At 38.1% G+C, this 11983-nt stretch overlaps 1 protein-coding gene across 1 annotated transcript in view; it reads left to right on the top strand.

The window, feature by feature from the left end:
- Nucleotides 1–2705: 2705 nt before the first annotated feature.
- LOC140245508 (cell division cycle protein 27 homolog) overlaps nucleotides 2706–11983 on the top strand; it is a 32434-nt gene continuing 23156 nt past the window's right edge. The window contains exons 1-3 of the mRNA XM_072325076.1: nucleotides 2706–2818; nucleotides 9086–9161; nucleotides 10970–11117. Of these exons, the coding sequence (XP_072181177.1) occupies nucleotides 2795–2818; nucleotides 9086–9161; nucleotides 10970–11117 (248 nt within the window). The 5' untranslated portion in view covers nucleotides 2706–2794. The remainder of the gene's footprint in view (nucleotides 2819–9085; nucleotides 9162–10969; nucleotides 11118–11983) is intronic.

Below are 11983 nucleotides of genomic sequence, written 5' to 3'. Positions count from 1 at the left end.
GTACCACTACACTGCAATACGACACACGTGTCTAAGTCAGTATGCCGTTTGTAAACACACACATGCCTAGCCCACAGAACTGTGGCCTAGCCTTCCACTTGTTTTGCTGCAAATTGTCAAAAGATGGCGCTCTTCTACTGCGAGAAATCTCACGAGCTTGCTTCTTTTTATTTTGTCTGCTACCGAAGACAGAACACCCACATGTATACCTGGGCAATCTCTTTTGTGTCTTTCCTCGTGTGTTACTTTACTTGGCTTTACTTTGCTTTGCTTTGCTTTGCTAGGCTTTACTCTACTTTACTTTACTTTACTTCACTTTACCTTACTTTACTTTACTTTACTTTACTTGGTTTTCATTTACTTTACTTTACTTTCCTTTACTTTACTTAATCTACTTTACTCACTTTACTTTAATTCCACCAGGGAGGTGAGAAAAACATCACCTAGCTCCCTGATTCCACGATGATATAGGAAAATGCCTGTCCATATTGATCAAAACTTGTTATTGTATACGTAGGCCTATATAAATCATACTGAATGAGCCTACATTATCTGCTGGCAGAGCATCTGCAGGTAAAACAGCATTATTGCAGGATTGTAATGGATTATCTACTGCTTAATTATTTAGTAGTGTAACGTAGAATATTCTCCGAAATATTTGAATCGCATGAATACCCATTTCTCTAATGAGTTGTACACTTTTTTCAACATGGTATGATACTGTATGAAAAAAAAATAGATCACCAACGTATGAAATTCCACAATATTAATCTTGCTAACATAGATTCATAAACATGCATATGCAATTTGGACACTTCCACTCATCAACATATCAAGGTGATGATTTGATATTGCTATGGAATGATATTAACTCATTTCTAAATGTAGTTTAAACATATATGTATATTTTCACTAACTTTGCTGTTGATGATGATACTTTATTTTTTTTCTTCTTTTTACAAGCCATTGTTTAATAATACATTGTATGTAGACCCTATACGTGTATACACAGACAAAGTTAGTATTGTTATTAACACAAAAGGCACACACCATGAGAGGTATATACTAGTAGGCCTACAGTACATTTTTTATGTCACACGCACGGTTCACACCGGTACCGGTACTTCGATTCCCTTTACGGAATAAGCCAGTTCGGAGTTAGCTCATGGGCACATTGGTACGAATGACCTTTCTTTTTCTCAGTTGGTTAGGGGCACTTCACTCGTTTTCAGAGCGACATAATGCATAAGCTTTACGTAACAATTTATGGGATTCATCAATCATAAAATGGATGAAACAAACCCGCCCATTCCAGTAGCTACGTATGTAAAAGATCTTGGAGTAAATTATGACAAGAAGTTAGATTTTACTCATCATGTGGATACAATTTGTACTGCAGCGAATCGTAGGATTGGAATTATCAATCGTACATTTTCTACTTTTAATGAGAAAGGATTTATTCAACTGTACAAGTCTATTGTTAGACCGACATTAGAATATTGTTCATCAGTGTGGCATCCTCATTGGAAGAAGAATGATGTAAAAGTAGAGAATGTACAGCGTCGAGCTACTAGAATGATACGTCCACTCAGACCTTTGAGCTATGAAGCAAGACTTAAACACTTGAAATTGCCTTCATTGGCATATAGACGACATAGAGCCGATATGATACAGATTTTTAAGATTGTGAAGGAGATTGATGATATGAAGTCCTCAGATTTTTTTTGAGTTCTCAGTTGGAGGAAGGACGCGTGGTCATAAATTTAAGATACTGAAGAAACATGTAAAGTCCAAAGTGAGACAGTGCTCTTTCTCTCAAAGAGTTATTAGTGAGTGGAATAAGTTACCATCATTTGTAGTTGACAGCCCATCCGTGAATAGTTTCAAGTCTAACTTAGAGAGGTTCTGCCGGGTCAAGACAAGAACAAATACAACCCCGACGGGATATTTCTTTGTCCATGTTATACTGCACAGCGCCTAACAAAAAGTTATTAATGTCATGTAATGACGACACCAAGGAGCAAATAAGTTAAGTCTAACTTTACGCCCACATCCAAGGTATGTTATCCAAGGTATGTAATCCCGTTCAAAACAAAGAATAAACTTGCGTAGACCAGATGAGCAGAATGATCTGTCAATTCACACTTGAGAAAGCATCCATTTCATTATTTTGCATTGGATGTATTGACAATCTCTTTCTATTGATATTGCCAAATACCACTTTTGCTGTCAGGTGGATGTGCTGGCAAGCGGCATTTATAAGGATTATATGAATAATCATCTAATACATGACAGATGCTTATCCCAGTAAATTTAAAAACCAACATGCCTGTTGGTCCGAATGACCTTGTTTCTGCTCATGCGCAAAGTGGAACTCCGAACTGGCTTATTGGGATTGCATCAAATTGTAAGAACTAGAATCAAGAACTAGAATCGATGGACCCAGTCTGTTTACACTGTTGTTTCTGACTCAGTATCCGTCACGTATTATTTTATGCACCTGCTCTACCCCCTACGGATACGGCAATCTCACGTAGAATGACCAATCACAGTGCACGATAAGAAAATAGCTTCCGCCCTGAAGTATTCAACCAATGAGGTCTCTCCTTACATCTTGCAATTGGCGATATCATAGGGTTCAAAATGGCGGAATACATTGCGCTTTTACTTCGGGCAGTGTTTTGAAGAGATAGACAGTAGGGCGCTAGGGCCTAACTCAACTGACTGTGGAATGCTCAAAATTTTAATGTATGATTAGTATTTCATCTTTGCATTGCTACCAAGAGTCAACGCGATGGTTATTCAAGAACCTGTTCAGGTATGTTCAACGGTAGATCTAACGTAAGTTCATAAATCCATGCCCATGGACCAATCGTGTAAATATTTTCAGTCGAACGCGAACAGAGGCACCGGATGATACCCGTGTGCCACATCTATGACTATGCTATACAGTTGAATGGCCGTAGTAACGTAGTAGCCCGGTAGCGAAATATCAGTGGGTAGGGCTCAGGACAGTAAAAGAAAAGCTATGTCCCCATGGCCATGACTCAATCGTGGCAGTGTTGAGAAGTTGGTCGAGAAGATATTATTAGTAACTCAGTAGGCCCTAATGCTGAACGGATAGAGGGGTAGAGTCTTGCGCTTCTCAGGGATTCTACATCAACTGACTAGCCTGACCAGACACTGTGCTGCGCACAGGGTCTGACATGTGTTAGTGTTTCAACGTTGTAAACGACCGTCACTATTGACGGCAAAATCACATAAAATACCTTTTATTTTGTATGATTTTAAGAGTAATATAATTGCAACACATACGGGCTACAGCATATTTTCCTGATTGTTGAGTTGAATTCGGCGTTTTGTTGGTATCCAGACCTTATTGTTGAATTTTTCGGAGTATAGATCGTGCGGTGGCATCTTTTCCTTCGAGAGCTTCAAAAAATCAACAAACTACCACACATGCGCATTCAGAAGTGGTTGCTTTTTACCTACGCCCGTGCGCCCGTGCTTTTCATGTGTTACGTAAAACTTGTAGTAGATCCGCGCGTGCTGCACCGGCAATGATTTGACCTTTTTTAGTCGGGGTCACCCGACTATCTCCGACTACCTACGTTGTAGTATACGAGAGTGAATGCCATTCATATAACACGCAGATGAGGAGTGAAGCAGTAAGGACGTTTACAGACCTGATTTCAGCCATAGATTTCGGTAAGTTTTAGACGTAATTAGACAAAAAATCGCATACCGGTTATTGAATGATGGTCATAGATTACGATAGTTCCTTATATTTTAGTTTTCCACGATTAATAAAGATATTCATGAAGGAAACAGTGAACGATAACAACGTCCGCGAAGGAAAAGAGGTGCAGCGCTGTCGCGATTCGCGACAGCGCTGCGTGTAGTTAATCAACTGACATGACTTTGGATTCATTTGGAATGATTGATAGGATAAGTTGGGTAAAGTTGTTGATGTGGAGTGAATGAATTTAACCAGCCAAGCCCACCCAAGACTAATAAACGTATGACAGTATAGTAAGGTAAGAGTGCAAGACTCGAGGCCTGACTAGATCTACACTGTAGATGGTGCGGTGTTCTGTAACGTAAATAAATGTTCTTGAAGGGGGACGGTTGCAGTTGTAGAAATGTAATTTTCCAGACATCCAGGAAACATGGCCAACCACAAGCAGCCGTGATCAAGATCAATAACATTAATATCAGTGTAGGTCCTATCGACAATAAATATAGAGTTCTACCAGCGAGAGAAGCGAGAATAGAAGCAGACAAACGTGAATGTCTGAGTGCATTTCCATGACTGACAGACACCATGTCCATGCAATTTTAGTTTACCCCACCAGCACTGTTGTGTTACTGCAAATGTATGATGGGGAGTTGTGTACCCGGACACTTAAGAAGTTGAGATTTAGACCAGTTCTAGATGAATTTTTCACATTGCCATTCTCAATAAAAATATTCTAATACACAATGATGAGGTTCTGAAAATGATACTTAACAGTTCTTCCAAAGCAAAGCGAACAAAATTAATTTTTGTCGTAATTACCCTTGCAAATATATTTTGAACGTTGTAGCCGGCCTGTGTGTATTTACACCTGTATGGGAATGGTTCGCGCTCGTGATAGATCAATTGCGCGCTTCTTTTGGTTGACATATCATGAAACAAATCGCCAAATTTTACTTTAGAGAAGTTACCTCAAAAATTGTTATGAAAAAGATCTAGGGCCTACTGTATTCATTTAAAAGCCATTGTATTTTATGCTTATTTTATGGGATTTTATTGTGTTTGTGGAAGTAAATTTTAAGTCCGGTCCCAGAACTTGTCCGGTCCGACCAGGTACGGTATGGTGTTACTCAGTAAATTAATTACACTGGGAATTTAGAGGTTTTGAGCAAGGGACGGGACGGCGACACACAGTTTTGGCCGCTAATCAGTGCAGTTTTGAAAGGATGTATCCAACAGGTATCATATCACGTACTGCAGTTTCTCTACAGTTACAGCATAGAATCCATCAACAAGTTGAAAAGAACAGCTGAACCAAGGCCACCAATTGCATCAAACATGCACAAAATGTATTGTTAGTCATCAAACATCAAATTCTTCAATGTTCATGCAGACTCGAACAACAGCACAATTCATGGCATGGGAAATGTCTACAACTACTGTGCACTTGAGTTGCAGATGAAATACATGTACTACACAACTTTTAAGAAGAGTATGCATAAAATTTTTGGCTTTGTGACTTTGTATTATTGTACTTTGTGCTTTAGTTTATTGAAATCAACATTCCTGTTGTATGTACTGTATTATGATATTCACCTCAAGAAAAAATCTGATTTGCACTTACAATGTACAACAATGTACATGTATGTTGATTGTGGGAAAGTATATCCTTATTGTACAATTATTGATGCAATTTACTCTCTGCCCCCCCCCCCCCCCCCCCATTTAAAATATTTGTTAATTTACTTGAATGTACATGTAAAGCTGCATTACATGTACTGTAGCTCCCAGTTTTAACCTCACAACAACTGCTTTTGATATTTTGTTTAGGTTACAGACTTTTAAGCTTCAGCTGTATGATGTAACTACAGACTTTCAATACAATTTTGGCCATAGACATACTGCTATAACATACATTGTACATTGCAAAGTGCATATACAGTATTCATCGCATAATCGGGACAGGTTGGGAGTAGCAAACACGGCCCCTTTAAGCGGGGTGCCCGATTTCGCGATGAGCACTCACCATACACTAACGGCATACGACATGTACATGTACATGTAGTGCACACACACACACACACACACACACACACACATGCATGCATACTGACGTACTGTACATGTACATGAATACACAACCACATGTAGTGCACACACACACACACACACACACACATGCATACTGACGTACTGTACGTACATGTACATGAATACACAACCACGCTACCCCTCGGCGCGACCCTCTAGCTCTCCTTGCATTCTCGCAATGATGTAGAGTAATCGCAACCGGGTTCTTCTTCTGTCACCTCTCTTCGTAACACAAAATATGTGGATTAAAAGCTAGCACTTTCTTAAACATTCGTAGAATTCTTGGACACGTAGGGCGTTCCGTATAAATACATATCCACAACCATGGGAAATGATTACCCAGAACTGATGTGGGAACGTCAATGAAAAGTCCTTCAATCATTCAATCATCATGGCTTGATTGTTTACTTGCCGCGATCACTGCACTGTACATGATTGTGTCGTCAATATGTAGCGATCTAGCTCGCCATTATACACATGTACAGAAAAGCGAAGGCGGGCAGCGAGCTGAAATGTACGTGTAACGTGTTACTGGATGGACGGAGGTCAAAACACACCAGTCCGAAGCTTGCTTTGTAAGTTCGATGTAAACGACAACTGATAGGGAATCTTTGAAATATTGTTGTGGTATTTTGGTAGATTTTTTGTGTAAAATATCAACAAAATCAAAGATCGCTTGAAGAAAAATTGTCCCGTTTATCAGAGGTCCCTGCCCGATTATCCAGTGAAAATAGCGTGCATTGGAAATGTTTCTGGGAAGCGTATGTCATTTAAGCGAGGTTCCCGATTATCAGATGCCCGATTATGCGATGAATACTGTACATGTAATGTAAAAAATTCCCTGTCCTCAGAAATTGTTGCAGCGCCATCTGTGGGAGCATTCCGTAACTGACTAATGGTTGATCACAGTGGCTAGTCTTTGTTCTTCATATTTGTTATGTGCTTGTAAATATCTGTAAATAAACTTTATTATGTTGCGGGATAAATACAACACTTTCTCCTTGGTGGGGCTTTATAACTTTAGTCTTATAATAGTTATTGGTTGTCTTTTTTGTTTTCCTCTCTCGTGCTCTCTCTTTCTCTGGCCCTCGCTACGCGCTAGCGCTAGATCGCTTGTTACTCCGACTGAGAGTATGAAGGAGAAAACAAAAACCAATGGCAATCTACAGCTGTACATTCATGCATGTACAATGTACAACTGCTGTACATTTACATTTTGTACGTTGTATTAACTAAAGATACAATGTAAATTGCCTTTCCTGAAAATTCATCACAGTGATCAGAGTCTGACTAATTTCAACAGATAATGCATACATACAACTGTATGTACACATGCATGCTGGATGCATAGAACATGCTATGCATTCATAAACAAGAGAAGAGAGGTCTGGCTGGCAGAGTATAAACACTGTGTGGCAGGGGTATGTTGTGTTCTTCCATCAAATTGATATTGCTTACAATGTATAAACGAAGACTGCTACAATGTAGTCCTAGTCAGCCCTTGCAGCTGAGGGAAATCTTAAAAGATCTAATGTTGAACTCTCCTTTTTTTTTCCATGTTACGTCCTCCAGTACACTGGTTACTGAACGTAATGATAGAAATCATTACTTAAAGAGGAAATCCACCCCAAAAATAAATAAACTTCAAATGAAAGAGAAAATTATTCCCAACAGAATGATACAAAAATGACAAAAATTGGATTGAAGAAATAAGAAAGATGTGACATTTTGAAATTTCACATTTTTTTTCGGAGATTATTTCTTGACCAGTCCTGATGAATATTCAAATGAGCGAATTGATGATGTCATACCCTCACATTTTTTCATGTGTGTGTATATGAAATTCGGAAAAATTGTTATTGTTCACTAATACAGGTAAAACCATGTTCCCATACCAAGATGTATTCAGACTTAACATTTGTTCTTTTTTATTTTGAGTGGTTTTAAGGCAAGTTTTATACCGGTAACAGCTGAGATATGAGATTTTTGTCAGTTCTGTATCATGAATAAGAAATTGTGAGAGCATTACGTTATCAACTTGCTGATTTGAAAATTCATAACGACTGGTCTTGTCTCTTCTGAAAAGTTGTGAAATTTCAGAATGTCATAACTTGCTTCTGTAATTTCTTAGCCGATTTTGATCATTTTTGCACTGTTCTGCAGGGAAATTCGTTCTCTTTCTTTGATGAAAGTGATAAGATTTGGGGGTGGATTTCTTCTTTGGATGCATCACTCGGTATCAAGCGTCAAATCAGTTGATCATAGACAGAATATGGCCTACAGTTTGTAGGCGAATAAGGGTATCAAACATTTCATTTAAAACTATGTCTAATGATACCATTTGGATGTAAAGCAGATGTATTGATCAACCTTCAATCAGACATGTTAACCCGTTGAGGACGACTTGATTTCGCTACGACATGCATTTCCCATAGACGCCCGCCCGAGTATACTTGGGAATAGTTTTCAGTGGATTAATGTACATTGTGTATATATGTATCTTGTTTGTTTATTTTTATACAGTAAATTTCATTGTACCATTCTTGCACCATATGCCAGTGTTTAAAATTAAGCAACAACACAAAAAGTAGATGAAAAAAAAACAAATAAGGAGTTACTGTACATACATATGTACATGTACATCCTGTACAAGTCCAGGGAGGCTCGATTTTGATAAACGGAGCAGCAGAGGTTTCTCTGGAATGAGACAAATCATTTTGAGACAGCACTTGGTATTAATCACAATCAGGTTAAAGGTACTGGGAACAGTAATTTAAAAAAATGTTCGAGTTATCACATTTGATGCAAATGTATAGGTCAGTTGTTTTACAAAACATCCTGCCACATGAAAATTTTGCAATAAAGCCTAAAATGTGAGGAGATATGTATCACTATTTTTCTCATTAAACCATAACTGTAGACGATTTAGTCAAGAGACAATCTTATTATAGAGCTCTATTGTTCACAGTTTGCCATTGTATGAAAGATTTTTGTATTTTGCATTGTTTAAGAGGCAATACTTAAACACTAAACCAGTAACACATTACACTTGCAAAGATGGTCACAAACAGAAGAAACACACTAATGAAGAAAGGTTTATGTTGTGCAAAGTGATCCTACAATTGCAATTTTAAGTTTGTCACATTGCATGAAGTTTGATTGTGATAGTGTAATGAACAGAATGTCAAAAACCTGAGAAGAAAATGAAGGTACATGTGAAATTTTGACAGTTTACTCTGCTTTTTGTTTTTCTTTCAGGCTGCCATCTGGCAGAGTTTAAACCACTATGCTTACCAGGATGCTATATTTCTGGCTGAGAGACTTTATGCAGAAGGTAAGAGTAAAGTACTTCCACCACATTTACATCAACTCTCAATCTGTTATGCCTAATATTATAATTTTTTTTTTAACTTTCTCTTATAAGCCAACTCCCTAGTCAAATATCAATGATACACATTTGAACCTCACTACTACAGACATCATATGAATTTTCTCTTTGCTCTTGTTGCATTCCCTGTTGTGGAATTAGCAAAAGTCTTACATTTTGTCCTTCCCAAGATTCTAGCAGAAACACAGCATTTAGATTTGTGCCAAATGGTAATTTTCTTTGAATGTTCACTTTAAGGGTAGCATTTCTTCTGTTATAATTACCTGTCATAGAACACTTCCTGGTCACTGTTTCCATGCTAATGAACAAATCATATCTGATGTAGTTTCCTGGAGACTTCCCTGCCCATAGAGAGGAAGAAGAAGTCCTCTGAACTTCTAGTACAGTGTACAGTATATTGATTGCATTGCATATAAAGATATTGGGCATGAATTAGCCAACATGCTGATGCTAATGATGGGCAGAGATATTTGGCAAGACATTGTGTACCATCTCGGATAGCACCCTGTAAGTAAGAGTGGTAGTAAAGGTAACATTATTCCCCCTACCTTTTGAAGTCTGAAGCAAGTAGAGCTATATCACTCCGTTGTTTGGCTGTAAAAATGATAATGCTGTGGTACAGTGTATGTGTATCAGTTCTCTTCCATTTTGCATATCACTACTGTACATACATTGTACTTATCACAAATTGTGAAGTAGCGTTTTTCTCATTGATATGAACAAAACTGCAAAAATTGACACATTTTGAATAGATTCTTTGATTTTCCTCAAACTTCACTGATATACTGTACATGCTGTAGAATTGTATTTGTCTATTAATTTCTGCATTCACTGAATTCATGTGTATCAGAGGTGACTTTCTCTTTAAATGCTTCATTATGATTTCACGCACACGTTTTCCAATTCCCTTTGCATCGGGAGCGGTGAGTCAAAAGTGACTAATGACACGGGTTGGTTATCTGGTGCTGCGGGCCTGCCAGGCCAGGTCTGTTTTAGCAGCATGCCAATCATTAAAAACAGGAGGTGAACTTTTTTTTATGTTCCTCCATTGAATGCTGTGGTTTTCCTCTGTTGGAAATGGGAGTTTTTGGTGAGGAAACTATTAAGGTTTGAGATTTTGTCGTATATCGTGCCATCAGAGCAAGTGTAACATGGAAACTTGAACTACAAGTTGAAGAATGAGTAGGACAGTTTCAGCTTCTTTAATCAGACATGCCATGGGAAACATTTATTTTCGGACATTTTTGTTCCTATTCTCATTCTTTTCTGGCAAAAAAGGGGTGCAAATCTTGACATGTTGAAAATTCATTGTTTGCTTGCGCCCTACAAATGTTCATTCATCTTACTTGTTAATTGTAATTTGTATGGCTGTATGGAGACACACTCCCCACAGTTACACAGTGTGAAATGTAACAATTGGCAGATGTTTACAGAGGGTCTGTTTCCATGGCATTGAAATGATACTCTCAAGAACTCTTATCAAAGAGAAAACCTGAAAATATGAAATACCATGTTTTGAAACTTGTTCTTGTGTGTTGTCTATTACACATAACCTTGTCAGAAATATGCAAAACCTTAAGACATGTCTTGGGATCATGTTTGTATTCATGCTGTGGACAGGAAGTCACAATATTATGGAAATGCAAGCATTTGTTCAAATGCCCCACCCCTCCCCCTTATTCATGTTCCGTCTCTGTGCCTGCTGCCAGTGTTGACATTTCTGTTGTGGTTTTACCTTGTGTGTGTCCCACCAGTTGGCTCAGACGAGGGCCTCTTTCTCCTGGCGACGTGCTACTACCGATCGGGCCAGCCGATGAGTGCCTACACGCTGCTGCGCACCAAGGGCTGCCCCACCCCGCAATGCCGGTTCCTCATGGCCCGCTGCTGCCTGGATATGGAGAAGTGAGTATGATGGCACTTCCTACATGTGGAGCTCGAGATAGAGCTTTGGAAACTGAATGTGCTGCATGTTTTCGTGTAGAATCTCATTTTCATTTAGTTTCTTGTTTTCATTTTGCACTTTAATGGAATAATGTTCGATATTTGAATTAATCCTTTATCTGTTTCAACTATTAGATTCAAATAATATTGTACTCAATTAGTTCGTTCAATTTACTTTGCACATTTATGTGTGAAAAGAAATTCAGAAATAAAATTAATCAATCAATCCAATGAATGAATGAATGAATGAATCAATCAATCAATCAATCACATTTGCGTTTACTTAGTGTAAGTTGGAAGTTAAATCTTGCCTGCATACAGAGGAATATAACAACTAACATGTGATATAAGTAGGCCCTTTTTATCAAAAGATAAAATTGATTTTCAATTTCCATACCACACAGGCTGCCATAGACTTACAGTTGAAATCAACTCTAAAATCAATTTTAACTCTTCATAAAACAGGGCTCTGATACTCTTTTCTGATTGGTAATTTTATTGCCAATTTGTATATTTTAGCAGTACTGTTATGATTGCGTGCTTAATCTCATAAGATTGCTGGTATGTTTTTTTCTTCTTTTTTTTTTTGTGGTAATGATCAGGATGGCTTTGGCCATAGCGTTATGCTATGCCATTCTCCATATCATATACAGTGCATACACTGGGGTCATGCAGAGTATGACTTACATTGTACCCATTTATGTACTGTGCCAGCTTTGATAGAAAACTGTGCATTGTATTTTGATGCACAGATGACACACCAAAATGCACAATCCTAACACACATACATGGTACAACTTTCCCACTCTATGTGCACAATGGACATG

The sequence above is a fragment of the Diadema setosum genome, chromosome 22 (assembly GCF_964275005.1).
Source record: "Diadema setosum chromosome 22, eeDiaSeto1, whole genome shotgun sequence".
Classification (NCBI taxonomy): Eukaryota; Metazoa; Echinodermata; class Echinoidea; order Diadematoida; family Diadematidae; genus Diadema; species Diadema setosum.
The sequence above is the reverse complement of the archived record's forward strand: the minus strand, read 5'-3'. Positions and strand labels throughout refer to the sequence as shown.